Genomic DNA, 25,119 nt, shown 5'->3' with positions numbered 1-25,119 from the left:
GATCCCCAAGCAGTTCCTGCTGGCTAACTGGAAAGAGCCCAGCTAAGCCACAAGTTCAAAACCCAACTCATCACTCACCAGCTGAGAGATCCAGGAAATTCCTACATGCCTGAGAATCACACGCTTTTCTGTAAAGTGGAAGTGGCCATTGCTACCTCACTGGGCTGCTTAAAACGTGAATACAGACATTGTATTTGAAACATCCACCCTCTGCCTGGCCTTAGTAGACCGTAATAACAGCAAAGTGGCCTGGGCCCAACAGTCACGGAGAATCTGTGCTGCTCAGACTCCAGTGGAAGCTGCTTGATATAGTCCTCGAAGCTCTGTGGGCTGCCCAGGCATTGCTACCCCAACTTTCCAGATGAGGAAACGGAGACTCTGAGGCGTGAAGGCACTTCCCACAGCTACACCGCTTGTAAGTGCCTGGAATTCAGACCAGCTCTTTCCACCATACTTCAACGTCCTAGAACCAGAACGGGTGCTAAATTCTCACTTTGCAGTGGCAGCCCAGTCTGGGGTGCCTCTGAGCTGGGCTGTTGGGAGCTGAGGGGCTGCATCCTGAAGCATGGGCACCAGGAGGATCTGGAATTGGCCGGGTAGTGAGGAGCTGCCCCTAGGGGTTGGGGAGGAGGAGAGGTGAGCAACCTGAAAGAGGCCTTTGGTGTCCCATATATGGCTCCCTCTGGTGTGGTGGTGGGAGCCGGGAGAGCCTAGTGGCTGTGTGCCTGGTGTCAGTCAGACGAGTTTCTGACTCCAACCAGGTCTTAGCTGAGTGATCTGGGGCCCAATATGTCATCTCTCTGTTTTTGTGTGTACAGATGGTGGGGAAGGTTTTAAATGGGCTAACACTACCTGTAAATAGCTTCCACAGTGTCAGATATACAAGAGCTCAATGGATGGGTTTCTTCTTGTTAGATCTAGAGCTTGACAGAGACAATAGGGCAAAGTGACATATCTAGGACAGAACTGTCCCAGAACCTGGCATGCGGACCTCTAGATTGGCCTTGGCCTCAGCTGTCACTTTGGGGTCCTACAGTGACCCTGGATCACAGGGTACAGATCCCTTCCAAAATCCCTGCTCCCTCCTGGAAGGCCAGCTGTTACAGGCCAAGGGCTCAAAGAGCTGGGTCTTTAAGGGAAACTCCTAGCGGCGTCTGTGTGAAAACAGTGCTGAGGGCTGCGTCACAGAGCTGCACCCAGTCCCCAGAGCCTCCCTCAGGCTGCCACACCCTCCCTGGGGTGAAGAGGAGGCAGAAGTGCTGGCTGGCCCCTGAGACCCCCTTCCCTGCCCCAGGACTACCAGACCTTGTTTATTTGTTCAGGCTGATAAAGCAGAATTCCCTGGACTCTGGCTGGGAACGAGCAAAGTGCATTGTTCTGCCAGCATTTCTGGGATGGGTTTGGAGCTGCAGCCAGGCCTGGGAGTGGGAGATGGGGTGAGGGGTGGAAATGCATGGGAATTGGCTCTCTCTGTTGCCTTCCTCTCCCTCTCTGGGTTTCCTAGTCTCAGCACCCCCAGAGGGTGGAGGGTGGGGCAGGCACGTGTCCTGGCCCCAGACCTCCTGCTTCTCACCCCCTCCGGAGCCCCTCTTTGAGGACCTTCTGCAAAACCAACCATAACACTTTCACAGACCTCTATCAGGCCTTACTCCATGCAATGCACACATCTCATCTCATTTAATCCTCACCACCTTGTGAGGTCAGTCCTGTTCCCAATATGACAGGGAAACCGAGGCTTAGAAAGATTCTGTCCCTTGCCCAGAGTGTTACAGCTAGACAAAGCTAGAGCCAGGAGTTGAACCCATGTGACAAAAAGATACACTTAGCTTTATGCCAGATAGCTTCATCTTCATCATCAGAGAGAGGAAAGGTGTTTGAGCCCAGTTCAAAATATTCTAGAGTGAAGATCCAGAGGGAGAGGTCATTGATTTGTTCACTCATTGCCTCAATCAACAAACCCCTTTGAGGGCCTGTTACGGGCAGGACCTGTGCTAGCCTCTGCAGACATAGGCCTTCCCCCCACAGTTCATAGGGAGACTGAGCACTCAGAGCCACAGTGTGGGCAGTTAAGGACAGATGGGGTGCTATTAGGGCACTATTGAGGGCAAGCTGTCCCTCCTGGTGTAGGGTAGGGGAGGTCAGGGAAAGCTCTTGGACACAGTGAGGTTTAAAGTGAGATCAAAGTGGGTGATGTGTTTAGGGTCCCCAGTCTGGGGTGACTGTCTTGTTCATGCTTTTTCTCCGTGCTCTGGAATAGGGATTTCCATCTTTGGCACTATTGACATTTGGGGGCAGGTAGTTCTCTGTTGTGGGGGCACTGTAGGATCCTATGCACTGTAGGATGTTTAGCAACGTCCCCACCTCCGTCCCTGCAATGCCCCCACTCCCCTGTCCTTAGGGGACAAAATCATCCCTGGTTGAGAATCACTGGCCTGAAAGAATGTCTGGCATATGGTGGGCGCTCACTAAATACTTGTGTAGATGCATCGTGCCGTCCCACCCCCTGTGGGATACGGGTTCATCAATAATATGGATGACACGTGTAGATCCTGAAGAGCCATAGCGAGGAGAAAACCAGGAGCCGTAGTTGCTGGGTTTTTAGCCCTTTAGGTGAACAGTGCATTATAGGAACAGTGGGGTCTATTAGTTAGCATCTATCAGGTTGATTTTGTGGAGCTATTTCCAGGTTCCAAGACAGAACTCTGTTCAAGTGTACCGCAGTCTTTGGAGCTTTTTGCTCATGCAGCACGAATATTGGTGGAGAGAGGTATTAAAAAATCAAAGGCTCCATCTTTCATCCCATACAAATCCCTGTGCAATTGGTGAGGAGCTAGTTGGTGACGAATCATTGACAAACGTGTCAAGTTTATTCAGTGCTGTGAGTGTGTATTATGCCGCTGTTGTCTGCCCAGCAGCACCCCAAGTCCTGAGGGCACAGAGTAAAAGATTTTTAAAAAATGAAAACCAGCCATGTTTGTGTCTTTCCAGCTGAGCACTGATACTTTCCTTCCTGTATGTCCCCAGAGTCCCAGGTGTGACATTATAACCTCACTCAAGCATAAGTTCTCTGAAGTAGGAATCAAGTTATTCACTGTTGTACTCCCCAAGTACCCAGCAAAACAGGTGTTGCTGAATGAATGAATGGAACATCAGAGCTGAAAAAACAAAATGCCTGTTCTCTCAGAGGGATTCCTGCTCAGGAGGGTGGAGGACAGAGCTCCGTGGTGGTTGTGGAAATTCACTGAGCTTCAATTCATACTGACTGGCTGGCAGGCATGAGCCGAACCTGTTTCTTCCCCTGCAAAATGGGAATGTGGGTACCTCTCAGAGCAGATGAGCCGACGTGTGTATGTATGTGTGTGTGTAAACAGCAGGTGCATAGAGCAGATCACAAGACCAAGGTGGAGGGCCCAGATATACCGTAGACAGGCCACCTCCGATGCCTGCCAGGCTGGGCACCGCGCCCCTGCAGCCCCTCTTGACACTTTCTCCCCTCAGGTGCCGTGCTACTCGTATGGGCAGAAGCTGTCCAAACTGGCCATCCTGAGGATCGCCTGTAACTACATCCTGTCCCTGGCGCGGCTGGCTGACCTCGACTACAGTGCCGACCACAGCAACCTCAGCTTCTCCGAGTGTGTGCAGCGCTGCACCCGCACCCTGCAGGCCGAGGGACGTGCCAAGAAGCGCAAGGTATGCACCAGCCGGGTGGGCAGTAGCTTCTGGGGAGCATAGGGGAGGCAGGGACAGGAACTTGGGGGTGCCCTGCATATGCCCAGAATTCTGAAGGGGCCAGAGAGATCAGCTCTTAGAGGTTTGCTGGGAGTTGCCTCAGCTTCAGGACTCCTCAAATGCCTGGGATTATAGGTGTGTCTCTCCTCCTGGTAACTGGCTGCTGGGTGGCCTTGAACAGTCACCCAGGGGAGAGGACTCTTTATCTGCAAAGCCCCTTCCTGGCCTTAGGTGCTCTGGTGCTGAATTCCTTGGGTGGCCCCTGATAAATGTCATACCAGGACAAGATTCCCCTGAGCAGGGTGACAGCCCAGGAGAGCCCTTTGGCAGGTTTTGGGAGGGTGACTTGGCCTGTGGGTTATCTGAGGCTATGCATTAAGGGGAGTGATGGTCATTCATTCATTCATTCTGGAGAGACTGATGAAGCTCCAACCATGTTCCGAGCACACTGGGCAGGGGTATAAAGATGACAAACATATGATCCTGGTCCCCATGCAGCTCACAAGAGGGTCAGGAAGACCCTCTTGTAAGTAGATGAGGGCAGGAGCCCTGTGCTAGGGGCAGTGGAAGCCCAGGTAGAAGAGAGACAGATTTCACCCTCCTGCCCACGGGAGTTTGAAAGGGCATCTTAGTGTCAGTGATGTTTCAGCTGGGACCAGCGGGACAACCAGGTCACCAGGCAGATGAAGAAGGGAACAGCATCTGAGGCGGAGGGAACAGCTTGAACGAAGCCTGGTGTGGCTGGGGAAATGCGTGCAGGAGGAAAGGTGTTGGGCGCAGCTACAGGGCCCCAGATGGCCAAAGCTCCGGGCATTCCCAGTCAGGGGTCAGTGCTGAGCAAGGCTTAGTGCAGCCCTCTGGATCTCTGTTCACACGTGGCTTCCGGGGAGAGCAACAGAGAGTGAGACCCAGTCTATGTCTGTGAGGCAAGATGCCTGTCCCCGCCTAGGGCAGGGGGCAGACCCTGTCATTCTCCATCCATCCTTTGCGCTGCCTTCTTCCTTCCTAGCCTGCCCCTCCCCCATCCCTGACATTCCTCTCCAGACCCCTTTCCAGCAGGCCCCTCTGTGGGTTCTCCGGGTTTCCCAGAGGTCCCCCACGGACTCCAGGCTCATGCCAGGGAGGGCACCTCCTCAGGGCTCCCTGCTGCCGCTGCCACGGTAACTGCACGTTGCATTCCTGGGAGTGCTTTAACGTGGACCAATTAGACAAAATCTTCATCAAGTGGGCAAGAGAGGAAGCGCCACTGGCGGCTCTGGGCAGCTTTCCTCTGGAAAGTGACACTGGTAAATTAGGGCGTGATTGATGGCTCCCGCGGCGCTCAGTGACAAAGGAGGTTTGTAAACTCTTGGTGAACTTCCCCTGGCATTCATTCGGTCTGGAGGTGTAGATGGGCAGAGTGGGCAGGCGCCCCGTCTCCATCTCAGCCCCTCACTGTCCTACCCCCACGCCCTCCTCTTCACCCAGGGAAGGCAGAAGTGCAGCATGGAGGTCCCACCTTCCCTTTGATTGCAGCAGGGTCTTGGGCTGGTAGGAGGCTGGATGCCTGGCTGGTGAGGAAAGAGGGACAAGTTGGGTGGAGAGGCCCGACAGAGCCAAGCTTTTGGCTTCCCCTGAAATCACCTCAAATCTAACATATCTTAGACACCGTGTGGGCCTAGTCCAACCTCCCCATTGTGGAGAGTCTGGGACTTTACCTGAGGCTACAGATTGTGGTTAAGAGCATCACACAGCCCTGAGTTCAAGGCCCTGCTTACCACCCACCAGCTGTGTCGTCGTGCACCCATTGCTTAGCCTCCTCCGCCTCAGTTTTCTTGTTGATAAGTGGGGACTGGAAATACTCACTCATGGGCCACTGTGAAGATGAAAGGAGTCACTGCAGGAGAGCGCAGTGTCCGCATGGTCGCCATCCTCAGGGTAATGAGCCCCTAAAGTGCTCGAGCTCTGAACTTGAGGCTCATCCTATGGGGCTTACTTATGTGGTGAAATTGCTCTGGAGGGGGATTTTGGGGGTCGAGATGGAAGTTCCACGGTAGGAACCGTCTGTTTCCTCTCCACCCTCCCTCCCCCACACCCAGCCGGGGCCTGAGGGCACTTCCTGCCTCCTGCCCTCTGTCTTTCCCAGCTGGGTGAGGAGGTCACCCAGCTGGGACTCTGGGAGGTGGGGTCTGTATGTCTTTGCCCTAATGACCTTCATGGTCTCACAGACTCACATCGTATGTGTGGTGACACATTTCTCATATGAAACCACTCAGGAAGCCCTGGCTGGCCCTGCGTCTCCCCGTGGGGGCCGGTGTTCATAATTCCAGCCCTTCCCAGACCAGCCCCTTCCATAGTTTTATCTGGACAACCAGGATTTGACCCGGCAGCCTTTACAAATATGGGTATCTCAAGCAGCTAGATTCCTTCCCAGCTCGGGACCCCTGGAGTCGCTGGAACCCTCGAGCTCCCAGGCGGCCCTTTCAGGCAGATCCCTGTGTCCCACCTCTGGGCACCTATGCTTTTGCTGCCATAATTGCTAGCTGTCACCCTCCCTGTCTGTCTACCTGTCTTTCTCTCTCAGTCTGGCTCACACTGTCCCCTCTTTATCCGCTCTCTTGGTGGGGATGTGTGGCCCCACACTGAAGCCCAGCATAGCTGGCCTTAGCTGGTCCCCTCGGCAGATGTCCTGCCCCAGGAGTGGACTCGTGGGCCCTGAGACTGAGCGGCCTGGAGCCCCAGGGGAGGGTACTTCCCTGCCTCCTGGGGCTGCTTGTCCTTCCCTTTTTTGGGGGGGGCTTGAGATGGCCTGAATGAGGAGCACATCTTTAGATATGTCCTGGCTTTTGAATTGCAATTGGAACCTCACCAGTTTTATTTTCTTCCTTTTGTGACCTCCCAGCCTGGGCCTCTGAGGCCACACCTCCATTTACAGAGATTCTGTTTGGGGAACAAACCCCCAGGACAATCGAACCAACATTCTTTCCTCATGTCTGGGACTATTTCTATGAAAAGACTTGCAAAGGTCTACCAGTAGATTGCACCTGGTTATGAGTTTTTGGGAAGAGGTGACTGAGAGTACGCACTGCTCACGGCGCTCAGTCCTGCCACACCACAGCCTGGGAGCCAGGCAGGGGCCGGGGGAAGCCCAGGAACTTACAGCACGTGCAGTGAGGAAGAGCCCCTCTTCCCCACCCTTCACCCTCTTCAGCAGGTATCCACCCCCTGCCCCCAACAGAACATGTGACTACTGTAGGGGTTCCCCGAGCAAGAGATGGGAATCTCAAAGTGTTCCTTGGTATTCTGCCCTCCCCTTCCCTCCCTTCCCCTTCCCTCCCCTCCCCTCCCCTGCCCTTCCCTCACTTCCCCCCTCCTTCCCTCCTTCCCTCCTTCCTTCCTTCCTTCCCTCCCTCCCTCCCTCCCTCCCTCCCTCCCTCCCTCCTTCCTTCCTTCCTTCCTTCCTTCCTTCCTTCCTTCCTTCCTTCCTTCCTTCCTTCCTTCCTTCCATGAACAGCTGTTGAGTGCCCTCTATGTACCAGACATGGTGCAGATACAAAATAATTTACCACATAGTCCCCACCATTCTGCAGCGACTGAACACTTCTTGGTCTAGAGGATTTGGAAGCCAGGAGTGGTTAGAGTGAGAAAAAGGAAAAGCAAACCAAAGAATTTCTGCTTCTAACACAAATCTCTAGCCATCAGGGGCCATCAGGAAGCTGTGGACTGTGGAGGGGACCCAGGAGGGCTGGGGAGATTGCCCGGAGTCCTGCAGGGGCACAGGAGGGTGGGAGAGGGGTGAGAACTAGAGCCTTGCATCCAGACCTGCTTTGCCCTGTCTAGTCCAGGAGGTGGGTTCATGGGTTGGAGTCTGCACCACACGGGGTCTGGATTAGCACACAGTCCCTAGGCCACCACCCTGGGGCTTGCCTCTTGGCATCACCTTAAAGATGGCCCTGGGACAGAAGCGTGGGCCCAGTTTGAGCCTGAATGATATCACAAGTGTGTAGTTTCTCTGTGGGGCCCCTCCACCTGACTTCAGGCCACTGTCCCTCTCACGGCCATTCAGGGCTGCCGGAGTCCCTTGCTGTTCCTCTCTGGAAAATGAGATGACCACCTCAGGCCTACTTGCTTCTCAGCCCTTCCTACCCCAGTGAGCCACGCTTGCCGCCCCATGTGTCTATGGTTGTGGAAGTCTGCCTGGTAAAGGAATTCCTGACAAGGTGCATGGTGGCCCATAGCTTCACAGTCACCCTCCTGGCATGTTAACTGGGGTTTAAAGCCTTAGGGTACAGGACTGCTGATGGGCCTGTCAGGCAGGGCTGCAGGAGGCTGGGAGCAAAAAAATTTGGGACCAAAGGCTGTAAGGCCGCAAACAGATGCCTGCTGTAGCAGCTGCGATGGTGGTGGTCATCGCTGATGTGATTGGTGGCCATTTGAACTGTCCCATGCAGGGACTGCTTCCTCAGAGCTCATGTGTCCAAAAGAGGCTGGGTGGCCCTCCTTCAAGATGCCCACTTGGGAGGTTGAGCTCAGTGTCCTCTGAGGTCCCTCGCACCCCAAGGAGCTGCGCTGTGGGTCCAGGTCAGCATTAAGAATGAGATTTAAAGCGCACTCGGCTTCCCCGCCAAGCCCAGGTGCATCCTTCCGCCCATCTCAGCCTTTCTCAGCAGCGGGTGGGGAACCTGCATTCCTTGGCCAGTGAATCCTCCCCTTCTGGGCCTCACAGATCATGACTTTGAGGATTTGGAGCCCCATTTGGAAGCCCCAGTAGTGCAGAGGCCCATGTCAGAGGCCGCCCAGCAGAGAGACGGGCAGGAGGCGTGTAAGGACTCTGGGGAGTTCAGTTCTGACTCTGGCTGCAGCCGGAGATAATGCACGTTAAGCACCTGGCTCTGGGCCACGTTTCCGCAGCTCCTGTTTTTAAAGCAGCAACTCCTGGGAACTTCTGAGGAGGAGGAGGGAAAAGAGGAAGACAAGGAGGAGGCAGAACTGTTTTTCTACACCTGGGCTGGATGGGCCACCCTAGACCTATGGAATAGGAAAGCACTGATTTTGCACAAACCAGGGCGTCGTCTTCTAATAATTTTAAGCCATCAAGTAGTATAATAATAACCACAACAACAGCTACTCAAACTGATAGCATATTTTGAGCCCTGGCAATAAACGGCCAGTAAGTTCCTGCCCTCAAGTTGCTTGAAGGCCCTGGTTTTGCGTGGGAGACAAGATGAACCAGAATGTGCTGAATTGAGGGCTGTACCAGAGGCCTGGCCAGCAAATGAGATGCCCTGGGCGGTGTGCCTGCAGCTGTGTGTGCCGGTGCGGGGAAGCCTGGGTCTGCGGGGCTGAGAGGTTTGCTCCTGGCCCTGTGGGTGATCTGAAGCCAGAGGTGGCAATTAAGCCAGTGCAGCTTCGTGAGATCTGTGTCCTCCCTCTTTTTCTTGCTGCTTTCTGGGGACAGGGGACGGGTCCTAGTATGGCCTGGCTCCTCTTTGGAAGAATGTCTTGGGTGCAGACCCCTCTAGCTTCGGTGCCAGGGACAAGATGACAGGCATATTGGATTTTGTCAGGTGAGGGGGATTTGGTGTGAGCTGAGGGTGTGTAGGAGGGGCCCCCTTCTGTCTGGACAGCTGAGCCCAGGCCTCGGACAGGATCCCTGGACGCCAGCCCCTTCTGTGGACTGTGGGAGGCGGAGTCTCCAGAGCCGCACCCTGCCTGGATTCAGTCCCACCTACGGCCCTGAGGGTGCCCACCAAGGGGCACTGTCCTAGCTTTGTTCCTACTTCCCATGTACATTGTCAGCCCTGCTAAGGCCTTGTCTCTGAAAAGTGAGGAGCTGTCATAAGTGATTTCTAAGGCCCTTGCCAAGCCCACCTCAATCCTCTTTCTGCTTTAATGACTGACCCCCATGTTACTTCTCAGGGCTTTTCACAGAGATTTGAAAGTCACTCCTAGAGACTACTGGGGCCCCAGGGCAGTTTGCCCTGAGACTACTGGCGACATCTGATGTTCGGAGAGTATGGATCGTGTGCCAGGCATGTGCTTGGCACTTCCCGGATATCACCTCGTGGGCTCCTCTCACTAGCCTTTGAAGTGGGGGACTGGTGTTACTCTGATGCACAGCTCATGAGTCCGGGGCTCCCTGAACCCAAGGAACTTGCCTGAGATCACGTAACCACTAAGAGGGGTGTGTGCCCCCAGCTCCTACCGCTTCCCTGTCATGCTTCTCACATGGGAGTGGGGTTGGGGGGAGGTTGGTGGCTCACATCTCCAACCCCCTCAGCCCAGTTATTAAGTTAAATACCATCTGCTTTCAAAGCCCAAGGAGGCCATCTATGCTGGGGAAAAGGGGGGTGGGTGGGAAACCACCATCAAATTCCCAACTAGCCATAAAAATGGATGCAATTTATTTTTTCTGGCATTCCAATTACATAGACGTTTGTCGCCAGCTGTTTGTTCTAACACGGAGTGTTCTCTCAGCTGCTGTTTCTCTTCTCCCATTTGACATTGTTAGGCCACAAGTCTGGCCGGGCCTGGGCTGGAGGGGTCATTGGCTGGGGAGCCTCCCAGGTGAGCTGAGCTGGCTTTCCCGGAACATGGACCGTGCCTCTGATGTTCCCGGGGTGGTCTCGAGGTGAGGCGGGGGAAAGCCTGGGGTGCTGCTTCCTACCTCTTTTCACACTTTCTGCCCCTTTCCTCCTCGTCTCTCTTTTTCCAAATTACTCCCCACCCTCAACATGTGCTCCCAGGCCCCAACACACTGGGAATGGATGAAAACTTGGGGTCTCTGACTTAGGGAGAAAAACCAGCTGTTCCTGCTCAGAAAGTCTCTGAGACATGGGAAGTCCCCTCTGACGCCCTAACTGGCAACCCTAGGGAATGCAGAGAACCCCGGAGCACCTCTGAGCCAGGTTCCTCTCTGGAAGCCCCTGTGGAGGCTCAGTGGCCCTTGGGACGCTGGAGAAGGGGTGTCTGTGTAGGGTGGGGGCTAACCCCAGAGAACGCTGTAGTTCTTTTTGGTGCTCTGTAGTGCTACCATTTTCTGGTGCTCTGTAGTTCTACCAGGAACGCACACTATGGCGGCCCTCAGCAAAACTGTGAAGTAGGCAAAGTGCAGATCTTTGGGGCCAGAGACCTGGGTTTGAGTCCTGGCACTGTCACTTCTCGCTCTGTGGCCTTGGGCATGTTACTTGACCTCCCTGATCCCCAGTCTTCTCATCTGTAAAGTGAGAGCACACAAATCTGCCTTGCTGCCTTGCTGAAAGGATTAAACAAGACCCCATAAGAGAAAGGGCTGGTGTGTTCTCACTGAGTGCCAGAGAGGAAATCTCATGAATTCATAGCTACAAGGTAACAACTTAACTGGAACCCCAGGAAGGAACAGCTCAGAAAAGGGCAGTGCCAGGGTGGGTGAATGACTGACCAGCCAAAAGGCAGATGGGGAAGGACCAGCCTTTCTGAGTGACAGATTCCTTCCTCTCTAGCACTTCAGCCCAAACCCCTGGTTCTGCACCCTTAGCATGGGGTGCAGCCTGCAGCCCATCCAGAAATCCTCGGATTTCAAAGTGCAGGGAGTCATACCAAGAAACGTGCATAACATGTGGTCGTACAATAATGCTAATCAGCAGTGCAGCAGATCACCACCACCAAGCACATCAACCATGTGGTGAGTGCCATCGTGTCCCCTTATGGGCACCCCACTCACATGATCTCTACCCCATGTTATACTAACCCCAAAGTTGGGACCACTTCCCTCATTGCACAGATGGAAGACTGAGGCCAGGAGAAGGGCGTAACTTGCCTGGGGCCACATGACCAGGAAGTGACGGAGCTCAGTTTCCAGCCTGTTTTATCTCTTTGGTTCTGAGTTCTGAGCTCTTCAGTTCTTGAGGCCAGCCCGCTGCCTGAAGCTCGCACACTGCCCAGCACAGTGGCTTGTGCCCAGGAGGCCCCCAGCAAGTGCCCGGTGCCATGCCTTGCCCGGAGCGACAGCTCTTATGTAAGTAGGCCGGCTGCAGCGTGTGGAGGCTTCATTTAGCTGCGGGGAGCCAAGAGCCTGCTGGTGGTGGCCCTGGTGGTGGTGAGGGGTGGGTTGGGCAGGGAGGTGTTATCAGCTGCGGGCACCCCCAGCTCTGTGCCGCCGGTGAGGCCTGACACCAGGTTAAGTCGCCTGGCGGCCTCTGGCTGCAGCTGGGAGCGCGCCTGGTTCCCATTCGGGTGCTGTGGTTTTGATTAGCTGTTCTGCGAGGCGGGCCTGCTGGTGAGTCCATGGGAGCTCCGCTGGAACAGAGGGTCCCCCGCCCCGCCGCCGCGGCCCCCCCTCCTGGCAGCCCCAGACTCCAGATGTTCCGAGCGCTCGCTGGGAAGGCCTGCTGGCGCCACGGAGGGCAGAGGGCAGGGAAAGCACGCGAGCTGGAAGCCCAAGCACTCAGTCACCGCAGGCCTTGGCAGCCCGCCCGGCCCTCTGCTGGCACATTCCCCAGCTCTCCCCTGGCCATCTGTTCCCAAAAAACCCTTTCAGAGCCTCATCATCACTCAGGATACAACAGCGCGAGCAGCTGGTTTGGAGGCAGCAGGGAAAACCGTGCAAAAGGTTCTTTGTGAGAGAGGAAGCTCGCTTATGAATAACAGGACTGGACGCCGTAAAAGTTGGCGGCTGGAATTCTTGTTTCTCAGGCGCCGCGGTTTTCTCTTGACTTTTTATCTCTGGTTTTTATTTTTTTCCCATTTTCTTTTAATGTTGTTTCTTCCTCTTCTCACATCAGTTGTGACTTTTTTTCCTCCTCTGCGAGCCCGAAGGCCACCTCATTAGTGCTCCTGACATTGCCGAACTTTTCTTTCTCAAGGCTGTTGTCATTGGGGATGGTTGGAAGTGACTGTTTTCCTAAGAAAACAGCTAGAGGGGACATGGGAGCAAGAAGGTGCTTGGAAGGGCACGTCAGTGGTGAGGTTCAAAACAGGCAGCGCCGTGGCAGAGTCGTGCCGCCGTCACCCTGAATAAACCCGGGGCATACAGATGAGAACAACGTCTCCTCAGAGGGAGGGTCTGGGAGACCGGACACCATGCAGAGACCCCCATCAGCTCATCTGAGAGCTTCACGGAGATGTTCTGGGAGGACAGTCACATTCATAAATACCCGGGTGCCTCGGCCCCGCCGCTGATTGCAGCATGACACGAAGCCTTTTTAAAGAACTGACTGCTGCTGACAATGCCTTCTGGGAGATGTCTGCCCGGAACCTGGGCACCTCCTGGGAGCAGTCACTGGGTGGCCTGTCAGGGGCTGTGGGGTCCTGGGGCAGGGCCGGCAGCTGGAAGGCCAGTGCCAGGGAGGAAAGGAGAAAAGGGCAAGGCTGGGCTGCTTTCCTCACAGCCCCTGGACCCTGAGGGAGAAGCTGAGTCGGGCCTGGGTCTGCCATGTGTCAGACAGTGGTGATGTGATGGGGGGGGACACAGGTCAGGGGCAGGGTACTGGGAGTTTCCCTTTCCTTTCTCAGTTCTTTGCACCCATTTTCCATGGGCTGCCTCCCAGATCCAGAAGCCCCAGCAGCCCCTCACCCCAGCAGTGGAAAAAGCCCATCATCGACGCGGCTGTGGGTGGCCAGCTTTGCAAAAGCCTCACGTTTGGGGCTTTGGAGGGCGTTTTGCGTTTCATCTTTACACAGGCTCCTGCACCTCATTCCTCTTGCCCTCCTCGCGGCTTTCCTGCCACTTCCAGTAAGAGAGATGGCAGCTCTGGCAGGACAAAATATAGATGTTTATCGCAGTTTTAGGGCCATTCATCTCACCTGGGCTCAGCGCAGGCCCATGGGATCCTCTCTCCTTGAGTGACCTCTGGGGGCAGGTATCTGGTTTGGATGCTGGAGCTGGTCCCTACTCTGCCCTTGGGGGCTGTGCGGCCGGGTGCTCAAGTGTTTTAACCTCAGGACCCTGACTGGTAATCATGAAGCTACGCCGCCAGCTCCTGGCTCTGTTCACGGATCAATGGCATAAAAGACATAACACTGTTTTGCAAAATCTGCTCTCCCTCCCGTGTGTCCTACCCAAGAAGTTGGTCTTCATGGGGCCAAAGGCAAGGAGGACCTGAGGAAGGAAGAGGAACCACTGTCCCCAGCTCCTGGTACGGCGTGGAGTCAGCCTAGTGACCAGAAATTGCTTTTGAACTCTGAGGCTTCCAGAGGACAAGAGGAAGAGGAGGACAGGGCTGCCCTGCCCACTGCTCAGCCTTGAGCCCTGCACCTGGCACAGTGTGAGGCCTCAAACAGAGGGTGTCAGCAGGCCCTGGCTCCCCACACCCCATCCTTAAACAGGCTGTGCCCTTTCTACCTGCCCCAGCAGACCAGAAAGCGGTTTCCATGGGAAACAACAAACTTTCCTTGTGCTCCCAGGATAAGTGTTTCTAGAGGGCAAAGTCGGGAGCCATTCTCTCCTTTAACACCTTGCCACCTCTGCCCAGAATTCACAACCACCGGGGCCTGTCTTAGCTGCCCTGGCTGTTAGCCCCCCGAGAGCCCCTCTTGGCTGCTCTGCTGAAAGCTGGTCAGACTGCCTCACTCCATCCCCTGCTTAGCTCCCCTAAGACCTAGGGGGCTCCCTACTGGCCAAGGGACGAGGCCAGACTCAACAGGACACCTGATGGGCCTCCCAAATGACCTGATCCTGGCCGGTCACTCCCTGTGTCCCAATTTATACCCTAGCAGCACAGAACTCCTCACCCAAAGGGGCTATTTTTGGCCTCTGTGCTCATGCCATCCCTTCTGCCTGGAATGCCCTTCTCCGCTGTCTGTCTGGCTAACTCCCGCTCATTCTGGAAGGCTCAGCTCCTCCTGAAAGCCCTCCCTGACCCCGACCCCAGCTTCTTCCTCAGGGCATCATAGCACAGGGATGCTTTTGGTCTAATTCAGGAGAGCATCATGTAATACACTTTTAAAGTAATGACTTAAAATGTTATACAGTATGAAACTCTATTATGTGATATATTAGATTTCATGTCATTACATTGCATTATATTTTTAGGTGGTATGCTATGTGACATAGGATGCGATGTGATATTACATCCCATGACACTATGTTACACAGTGTTGGATTAGTGCCTGTGTCTCTGGCTAGACTGTGAGCCCGTTTCTCTTTGTGTCCCATCTTCTGGCACATACTAGGGCCCCCAAATAATGACACACCATTCTTTCCACTACAATCCACACTGCGAGGGCTGAATGTCCCTATGCTGACGGCAAGGGACATTCCCTTCTAGGGAAGGATTAACTAAGGGCTTTAGGACACAGCTAGGGAGATGCCCCTGGGCTCTCCTGTGCTCCAGTTGGGCTCGCTCCCTTGTTCCCGTGAATCTGTAAGGAAAGCATGTGTTTCAAATAACTGAAACCCCTCAAGCGGCAGCTTAAATTAACAGGGGCTGGCGTTTTTCATAGTTCAGAAGTCAGCTGCTCCCTGGGATCCAAGAGTCCAGGCTTCTTTTGATCTTTGCCTCATGGCTGCAGAGTGGTTGCCACAGCACCAAGCTTTTCATCCTCAAGCTGCATCTACAGTCGGGGCAGGGTGCCATGCTAGGAAGAGTGTTTCTCCTCACCAGGGCAGTCAGCCTTGCCCAGACAGCCCCTTCCTTCTTCCAAAGGAAGATGCTCCCCTCGAACCCGAGAAAAACATCAAGGTCTGTCAGCTGGGAGGGCAGCAGAGAAAACAGCCACGTGGCTCATGCCTGGAGGGTTGACCCTGATTTGTGACAAGGTGGTTTTCTTCCCGGGGAGCTAACCATTGTCGTTATCTTAACCACAGTGTCAGAGCCCCACTTCTTTGAGCTTGCTCAGTCCTCACCACAGTCCCACAAAGTGGGTGTCACCAACCCCATTTTCAGGTGACAGTGCTGAGGTTCACAGAACCGAAATGACCTGACTAGGCCCCCAGCGACCTCGTTCTTGTGCACAGCACTTTCCAGTTTGCAAAGCCCTCTCACACCCATGATTTTCTTGAATCCTAGAACAAGCTCCTGGGGTCCACATTATTAAACATGGAAGTGAGATGAGGCGAAGTCGCCCAGGCTCAAGCAGCTGGGCAGGGCTGGGTGGGGCCTGGACAGGCTGAATCCAGGCCACCGCTGTCCTCTGTCCTCTGCTTTCTCAATGGTGAGGGTGTGAGCTTCATGGGTTGCCTGGCGGCGTGGGGCCTGAGGCTTGGAGGCACAGGTCTGAGTCTCAGCCCAACCACTCAGGAGCTCTGTAACCTCAGGCACTTACCTTCGACAGGCTTCACTTTCCTCATAAAATATGGATAAAACCAGGTGAGGAGTGTTTGGGGAAATGAGGGCTGTGAAAGCATTTTGTCAACTGGAGGCACAGCACTCAGAGAGGGTCACTGGAGGCCACTGCTGGCCCGTCAAGAAGGTGGGCAGAGGGACCTAAGTGTCCTCTCTTCACCCAGTGACTTAGAGAATGTGCACGCATGCACACACGCAGGTGTGCTGGCGTGTCCATAGGCCCCGTCTGTTGGGGTCCAGTGGAGGGCATCCCGCATGATCGGCCGATTTCCCATGCACGTGGGAAGGGGGTACCCCCTGGAAGGCGGCTGGTTGTCTTCAAGGATTTCAAAACTGTTCTCCCTGCACAGGGCCCAGGAGCCATTAAAGATGGCCCCTCAGTGGCAGGCAGGGCAGGGCAGAGCCAGGGAGCTGGGCATGTGGTGGGCAGCTCTGGGAGTGAGCCATGTGGAGCCCACCTGGAATCTGAGAGCTGCGACTGGGCATTGCTGGGAACTGTCCGTTCCCCTCTCAGCAGCTGTGCCTCCTGCCTCGCTTTCCTGCCAGCCCTGTTCCTGCCACCACCATGTACACACGAGTCCCTGCCACCACAGCCCACCCACCCCCTCCACACGCACACACAGGGGTTCTTCACTTGTCTTTTTAGGTACATGAGTATTAAAAGATGAGTGAAACATGAAGGGCCCTGCCCTGCACATCTGCTTAAAAATAAGTCGCCCGGAGTGTTTACTCTGTGTCAGGTACTGTTCTAGTGCTGGGGGCATTTTGGACAATGAAACAGAGGCCCCACCCTTCGGAACTCAGAGCTAAACTACAGAAAGGCTATGCATAAAAATTCAGAGGAGGGCACCCCGGGACGGTCTTTGGAGCCCACTACACTTAGTCTGCATACAGTTCTTATGAGCTTGACTCTCAGGCCCCTCAGATCTGAACGTCAGAACAAAAACAGCCTATGAGGGCAGGGGTCGGGGGGTCAGGTCCTGTAGCAGCTACAGAGATAGCACCCAGAATCAGCCATCGGCCTCATCGAGTAAGAAGAAACAGACACATGATAAAGAACAAGGCCAGAGGCTCAGAAGGACTGAGAGGCTGGGGGCCCCCTTAGTGTCAGGGCAGAGAGCCCGCAAGCCTCTGGGACCTTGGAATTGTGTGTGCACTGATGTTCATGGACTTGACCTTGAGTTGTCAAGAGGAAGCTAAAGTACATCTAGTAACATCGGGCTGAGAATGCAGGGAAGTGCATCAGTTATTGGGAAAGGGCCCATCCAAGCTGTTTTGGCAAAGAAAACATGTGGCTTCCTTTCTCCAGGGAAGTCGGCTTCTGTGCAGGAGCCTGTTCTCCTAGGATGGCGGAGCTAGGAGGGCTGGGCTTCTCGTCTGTTTTGTTCACTGTGGGGTCCCCAGAGCCTCCAGTGGAGCCTGGCGTGGTCTAAATGCTTGGTAAACATTTGCTGGATGAATGGAGCAATGGAAGCATGAGGCAAGGCAGTGTTTTCAGTTGTTTTCCACAAACATCGAAGGGGAAGCTCCTCTGTGCCCACACAGAGGGAGGCCCTGGTGATCTGAAGTGGAGAGAAAGTTCCTGCCTTGAGTTACTGATGGGTAAATGGGGCGACTGGGGACCCTTCCTACCCCACCCCCATGGAGTCTCTGTGCTCCTCGTAGATACTAAGACCCAGTGCTTGCCTTTGCAGCCATTGTGTTCTTTAATCTTCCTGACAAGCTCATGCAGTAGATACTATTATTACCATTTTATAGGTAATGAAACTGAGGCACAGAGAGGTTAAGCATCTTGCTCAAGGCCATACAGCTGGTAGAATGGGGAAGTCAGGATTCAAACAGAGGTCGTCTGGTGCCATAGCTGGCACATTTAACCACTGTGCTGGATTGTTTGCCAGTGAGTGTGCACATGTGTGTGTGTGTGGCAGTGAGTAAAGACCTCTAATCAGAGATGTCCCCACCCTCCACCTGGATCCCTCGGTGGCACCAGCATCTAGCTACGGGAGGGGCTTAGGGACAATGGAAGAGGCTAGGGGAGGTGTTCCTCATCTTAAAACTGCATCTGTATGGAATTTGGGCTTCCCAAATGGCTCATGGCCTCTCCAAACCACGGGTACCCCAGTGATCCTGAAGTATCCACAGCCGTGCTCCCTTCTGGGAGTCTCCTGGAGAAGCACTGTGATCTCTGCAAAGGTTTGCTGGCCAGCACTTTGGTGTGATTTGGCTTGTCTGGTTGGTGCCCATCAATCCCTGCTGTGACTTTGCAGTAAGGACTGGGGAGGGGAGGCGCTTGGAGAAGCAGCAGGGTGATGGGAGTAGTTCCCAGTCTAGAAGGAGGCAGGCCTGATGGGGACCCTCCACCGTGGTTGGGGCATGTGAACTTACATGTCGTGTGGGGGTGTCTGTGTAAGGATCGTGAGCCAGGCCCACAGGGCAGGTGAAGAGCAGAGCCTTTCTCGCATGACTGGGCCACCAGTCTGCCTATTGGTCTGCTCTCCTCCACCCTGGGTGTCTCCTCCACCCTGGGTGTCTCCTCCAGCCTGAGTGGGCTGCTCCTTCCTGCTTGAGTGCCTCCTCCAGCCTGGGTGCCCCCTCCGGCCTGGGTGCCTCTTCTGGCTGTGCAGTGCGGCCATGGGCCTTTTGAGCTGCTGGCATCTGGAAGAGCAGTGAAGCCAAGTAAAATGACCGGACAGTGTCGCAGGACGGAAGCAGGTGGGAAGCCGCAGCAGCTGCCTGCAGCTTTGCCTGGGCCAGCTCGACCCTCACAGTGCCCCATGCTGGGGGTGAGCTGGGGTGGGGGCCAAGAAAGACAGACAGACTGGTGGACGTGGAGAGAAAAACAAAGAAGAGGCCAAGAAGAGTTGGCAGAGACACATAGGGCAGAGCACAGAGAGGGAGACGGCTCGGCAGCCAGAGAGAGAGTGGTCTGCAGCCTGAGAAGGCATCGGCATGGTATGGCTGCCCCTGTAGGCCCAGTGGGCTCCTATGAACTCTGGCCCTGGCCCTGGGGGTGCTGGGCCTCCCACTGCCAGCCACCTTCCCTTAGGCTCCAGGAGTCGAAGGCCAAGATTTTCTTAGAACCAAGTAGGTGACAGTTGGGTGGATGGCTTGGGGACCTGCTGTTCCTGTTTGCCTGTGAGGAAACTGAGGTCTATAGGGGTTAAGGGTCTACCTTGCTCTGCTGCATTCTAGCAGTGTGGCCTAGGGCAAAGGAGGTCACCACTCAGGCCTCCATTTCCTCATCTGCAACATGGGCACAGCGGTAGGCACCTCCCAGGAATTACGAAAGACAGCACATGCAAACAAGTGTAGCATGTGCTTGGTAAGTGGCCGCTCTCTGTAAATGGTGACTCTGAGCACTGATGCACTTGCTTCTGTTCCCAGGCTCTGGGAGGATGGGTGCTGGTGGTGGAGGTGTGTGGGGTAGGGGAAGGAACTGTGGCAATCAGACCGACAACCATTCGTGGCGTAGGGGGATGTAGGAGGAGTTGGGATAAAGAGCTTCAGGAGTTCAGAGGAGGAACCCGTCGTCCCCACCTTGCGTTGGGTGTGGGGCTGGTGGGGGTAAGAGGGTGGACATGAGCAGGCCCTCATTGTCCTGGACTAGGGAGGCAGCAAGGACTCAACTGACAACCCCCAGCCCCAGCCCTGAACTTGTGGAACCTACATTCTAGTGGGTGGAAGTAACTCCAAGTAAGGCCCTGCAACACTGTGGAGTACATGGTAGGTGCTCAATAAATGCTAGACTAGGATACCTGGGACCCAGCAACACCTCTAGCATCTTACCACAGGAAGGGCTCCCCAGGTTACCTGCTGTCATCCTCAACATTGCCTGATGCAATGATTGTTTCTTACTGATAGGAAAGTTCTTCTACACGGCCTTGACTGACTCTGAGATTTGAACACATCCATTGGCCTCAGTGAAGGAGGGGTTTGACCGCTGGCCCTACCTTGCTCCTGACCTGGGGCCTGTGGGGCAGCTGTCTGCACAGCACAGCTGAGGCTGTGCCAGTCCCCTCCTCTCTGGAGAGCAGCCTTGAGAAATACAGAAAGGACTGGGTAGAATCCGCAGCAGCAGCCAGCAACGGTGGTCCTCAGCTTTCCCCTAGAGTTAGACTGTAAGCTGCCCTAGTGCCTGGGACAGGACTGGCCCCTATTAGGAACTAATACATCTTTGCTGAATAAATGACATTTTCTCTCCATTTTTGGCCTCCAGGCCAACTGTCCTGGCTCACTAAAGGCTCTGGCCATAACTGAAACTCTTAGACACTTGGGACCTTGAAGGGCCCTCCCAGCCCGGACACAGCACTATCCTCGATTCATGCCCTGTTCCTGCCCCCCGCAAATAGCAGCCAACTCCAGCTGCTCATAAATTTCTTGCCTGTCACCCATGGTGCCCAGGCCAGGCAGGCAGGAGGTGCTGGGGGCCGACTGGACCATACCTGCTTCCAGGTCCGTGGGGAGCTTGGAGGCCAGAAGCCCAGGCCTTGCGCCTGTGCCCAGAATAACCTCTGCAAAGCCTGGCCCTTGGAGAAGATGTGGAAGCAGATCTGTCAAATGCAAGGATGTCCAGGCTTGAGTGTTAAAGAAAACACCAATGCAGCTTATGATGCAGCTTGTACAGCGTAATTCCACTTTTCATAAAATACTGTATGTGAGGACGCATATGCATGGGAATAGCATATGGGACAGTAGTCACCCAAATGTTATCAGTGGTTTGCTGTCAGTGGAGAGATTAAGGTGATTGAAACGATTTTCTTTCTGTTCACTCTTCTGTATTTTCTTTTTCTCTTTTTTGAGGCAGAGCACTTTGGGAGGTTGAGGTGGGTGGATCACTTGAGGTCAGGAGTTCAAGACCAGCCTGGCCAACATGGTGAAGCCTCATCTCTACTGAAAATACAAAAATTAACCGGGTGTGATTACATACGCTTGTAATCTCAGCTACTCGGGAGGCTGAGACTCGAGAATCATTTGAACCCAAGAGGTGAAGGTTACCGTGAGCCAAGATCACGCCACTGTACTCCAGCCTGGGTGACAGAGTGAGACTCTGACTCAAAAATAAATAAATAAATAAATAAATAAATAAGAGGAAATTGACCAGGTACGGTGGCTCACATCTGTAATCCTAGCACTTTGGGAGGCTGAGGCTGGAGGATCGCTTGAGCCCTTAAGTTCAAGACCAGCCTGGGCAACAAAAGTGAGACTCCATCTCTACAAAAGATGAGAAAAACTAGCCAGGTGTGGTGGCATGAGCCTGTGGTTCCAGGTATACAGGAGGCTGATTGGGGAGAATCACCTGAGCCTGGGAGGCTGAGGTGGCAGTGAGCCTTGTTTGCACCACTGCATTCCAACCTGGGCAACAGAGCAAGAAGCTGTCAGAAAAAAAAAAAAAAAAAAAAAGATGAGGAAACAGACTTGGAGAGGTTAAGCATCCTGCTCAGGGCCCCTCAGCTGACTTTGGGGCCGAGATGAACCCCAGGAAGAATCAAGAGCAGCATTCAGAGGCAAACATGCAGCCCCCTTTCTAGCCCATACACTGGTGTACTTAACAGTGAAAGGCAAACTGTGGTTTTTAAAAATTCTCTTCCCATGCCACATCTGCTCTTTTTTTCACCTTTTAGTTTTAAAATAACATTTGAAATCTGACTGCCCTGTTTAGGAAAGACCAGTTTAAAAAAAAGTCAGGATTTCAACCCCATTGGAGGTTTATTCCCTCCTGCATGTAGAAGGCTGTATCAAAATTGCTTAAATACAAAAAATGTGTAATTTGAAATAGTGGAAAATGGTTAAGTAGGTAAAGTGGGTATCATAGACTGACAGTAAATATAAAAGGTAAAATAACTGAAAGGCAGATTAAAAAATCGTTTTTTTAAATACCCCAAAGTGGTGAAATTACCCTGCAGTGCACAGAAGTGATCAGGAGAGGAAAACAATTAGAATTTTTTTTTAAACTGGAAATGAACAAAAGCATAAAGGATGCTAAATTGTTCCAGGGTTCATAACAATTACCACAACTTCCCTGAAAGCATAGATAGACCCATTTACAAAAACGCTTAATACTGCATTTGAAATAGGAGAAATATTTTGTAACATATAAAGCCACAGTGAGTAAAATGCCTGTGACTTGAAGTGGCTATGATGGAGTCAACCGGTATTTATTTGTTGTTGTTGTCTCCCTCTGACACCCAGGTTGGAGGGCAGTGGCATAATCTTTGCTCACTGCAACCTTTGCCTTCTTGGTTCGAGAGATCCTCCCGCCTCAGCCTCTCAAGTAGCTGGGATTACAAGCGTACATCACTACACCCAGCTAACTTTTGCATTTTTAGTAGAGATAGGGTTTTGCCATGTTGGCCAGGCTGGTCTCGAACTCGTGACCTCAGCAGATCCTCATGCTTTGGCCTCCCAAAGTGCTGGGATTACAGGTGTGAGCCACTGCGCCTGGCCCAGTGTTTATTGAGATACTGCTGTGTGTTAGACACTGTTCTGGGCATTGGAGCTACAACAGCAAATAAAACAGGCCACATCCCTGCCCTCGTGGAGCTGGCATTCTGGCCATAAACAAGTGAACAGATAAAAAGATGATTTCTGCTTGTGATAAATACTCCCACTTTGCCACACTGACCAAATCACCTTGCTCTGACTCGGTACGTCAGACTAGCTGAGAGGGACCTGTGAGGCCATCTCATCTAGTCATTCTCAAGGTTAATTTTAGCAGCAGAACCTGTTGTTCAAAGGACATCTTTGGCTGGGCGCGGTGGCTCACGCCTATAATCCCAGCACTCTGGGAGGCTGAGGAGGGCGGATCACCTGAGGTCGGAAGTTCAAGACCATCCTGGCCGTGGAGAAACCCTGTCTCTACTAAAAATACAAAAAATTAGCCGGGCATGGTGGTGCACACCTGTAATCCCAGCTACTCAGGAAGCTGAGGCAGGAGAATCGCTTGAACCTGGGTGGCAGAGGTTGCAGTGAGCCAAGATCGCGCCATTGCACTCCAACCTGGGCAATAAGAGTGAAACTCCATCTCAAAACAAATATAAATAAATAAATAAATACATAAATAAAGGACATCTTCCGTGGTGGCAGAGGTTCTGAGGACAGTAAGCTAGGGAGTAAGCCAGACCCAGAGCCTTGGCTGGCAGCAGAAACACAAAAACCCACAAAGGGCCAGAGCTGGGGGGAATGCAAGCCTCTCGCACTGTGCCCCTCACATGGGACACAGGATGTTGCCAGGCATTCCATGAAAGGGGTTCTGTGGTGTGGTGGTCACAGCGGGGATGCTTGCTATCCTCCATATTTGCCATTATGCATCCCCACATGCAACCCACCCCACATACAGCCTCTTATGAAGAGGTATCATTGGCATCTTTGGCTCCTATCCCTTGGCCACAGCTGATTGGTCCAGGGGAATAAATCAGACCTAGGCTAGACCAATGGGCGTCCTCCACTGGGTCTCGGGGATTGGCATGCCGGGAGACCAGACTAGTCGGTAGTCAGGGAGGAAGGCAGATACCTGCAAGTGACTGTTAGCAGGCATCTAGAGGGCAGGGCCACAGACTGCCCCTACTGACCTTTGCAAGCCCTTTGCTACCTTTTCTGAGACCTTCCCCCGGTCTCTGTGAAACGCCCTTTTGTAACTTTAAATGAGCTTCCCTTTCCTGGAGGGTTGAAGTGAGTTTCTGCTCCTCACAATGCAGTAGCAATTACATGATCAAATCAGTTGGGAAGGCTGGCTGCAGTGGCTCACGCCTGTAACTTTGGGAGGCTGAGGCGAGGGGATTGCTTGTGTCTGGGAGTTCAAGACCAGCCTGGGCAACATAGAGAGGCCTTGAATCTATAAAAAATAAAATCAAAAATTAGCTAGGCGTGGTAGTGCATGCCTGTAGTCCCAGCTCCTTGGGAGGCTGAGGTGGGAAGATCGCTTGAGCCTGGAAGGTCAAGGCTGCACTGAGCCATGATCTCGCCACTACACTCAGCCTAAGTGACAGAGTGAGACCCTGTTTCAAAAAAACAAGTCAGTTGGGAAACTGGGTCATTAAAGCCAGACAAATTTCTTCGCTACAGGACTTTTCGGAGCCTTTGATATCGTAATACATGCAGCGACTTTCCAAGTTGGGGTCAAGGTATGTGGTATTTCCCAAATTCATGGAATGCCTCACCGAGCTCGTGTTCCACAGAACACCTTTTGGGCAATGCCAATCTGCCTCCCCTCCCCTCACTGTACAAGTGAGGGAATGAAAGCACAGAGTGGGAGAGTGAGCTACCCAAGGTCACACAGCTGCTGAATTGCAGAGGAAGTCCTGGCACCTGAGGCCTCCCAGTGTTCTTCCCATTACATCCCAGTTGTCATAAGACTTCCTTGAATAGATGATGTATGTGCTGAGATTCCTGGGCCGAGGTGGTGGTGGTCTAGTGTAGACACCAGGAAAAGGGTGGGGTCAAGATTGAAGATCAGGCCTTGGCCAGAGAAACCCCTGTGTCCTTTAATCCTGGATGGTAGCTGTGGCTTCAGCAGGGACTAAGAGCCAACAGAGGGCTTGGGGCTGGCCCCAGGCTGCCCGGACCGCCTTTACAGCATGGCCAGGAGGACGGCTCCAGCTAATCCCGCCTCCCCTTCTTCCTCAGGCCACGGGCAGGCTGAACAAGAGAAAAACTTTTTCTGCCCATGGCAGGGCCCGCCCAGGCAGCCAGCGCCGGGATGACGCGGGCTGTAAATCACCCCGTGGACCACAGACCCAGTGCCATCCCCACGGGTTTCCTTTCCGCTTCTTAATCCTCCTCCTCAGACTCGGTAACACAAAGCAGATTCCTGCTGGGGCCAGCCATGCACAGTGGGCTTGGAGAATGTGAGCCTGGGATTTACCACATCAAGATGCTCCCGCCTCTCACTTTTCCTTTTCTCCCTCCTGAGCCGCTATTAGCTGGAGAGCACTCCCTCCCTCTGGCCCGGCTCCCTCACCCTCCTTGGACCCCACTTCAGCCATGCCCCAGCCTTGCATCTTGGCTGGCCGCCCGGCCCACGGGGCTCACCAGGGCCTGTGGTTAGCAGGCCCTCCAACGTCGTGGTTTGGCTCCATCCCGGCTCCCCAAGCCTCTGTCTCAGTGAGAGCAGCCTCTGTGTGGTAGAATGAACACTGCCGATCTGGATTCA

At 53.8% G+C, this 25,119-nt stretch overlaps 1 protein-coding gene across 4 annotated transcripts in view; it reads left to right on the top strand.

Moving 5' to 3' along the window:
- ATOH8 (atonal bHLH transcription factor 8) overlaps positions 1-25,119 on the top strand; it is a 68,479-nt gene that overhangs the window by 6,743 nt on the left and 36,617 nt on the right. For 3 of the 4 annotated variants that reach the window (XM_045368962.3, XM_045368963.2, XM_065526867.1), the window contains exon 2: positions 3,499-3,690. In XM_045368962.3, coding sequence (XP_045224897.2) covers positions 3,499-3,690 — 192 coding nt within the window. Of the gene's footprint in view, positions 1-3,498; positions 3,691-12,226; positions 14,363-25,119 lie in introns of those variants that run through there. The other variant, XM_074011350.1, reaches the window with a different exon arrangement.

The sequence above is a fragment of the Macaca fascicularis genome, chromosome 13 (genome assembly GCF_037993035.2).
Source record: "Macaca fascicularis isolate 582-1 chromosome 13, T2T-MFA8v1.1".
NCBI lineage: Eukaryota > Metazoa > Chordata > Mammalia > Primates > Cercopithecidae > Macaca > Macaca fascicularis.
Note: the sequence above shows the minus strand (reverse complement) of the source record. Positions and strands in the feature narration are given on the sequence as shown.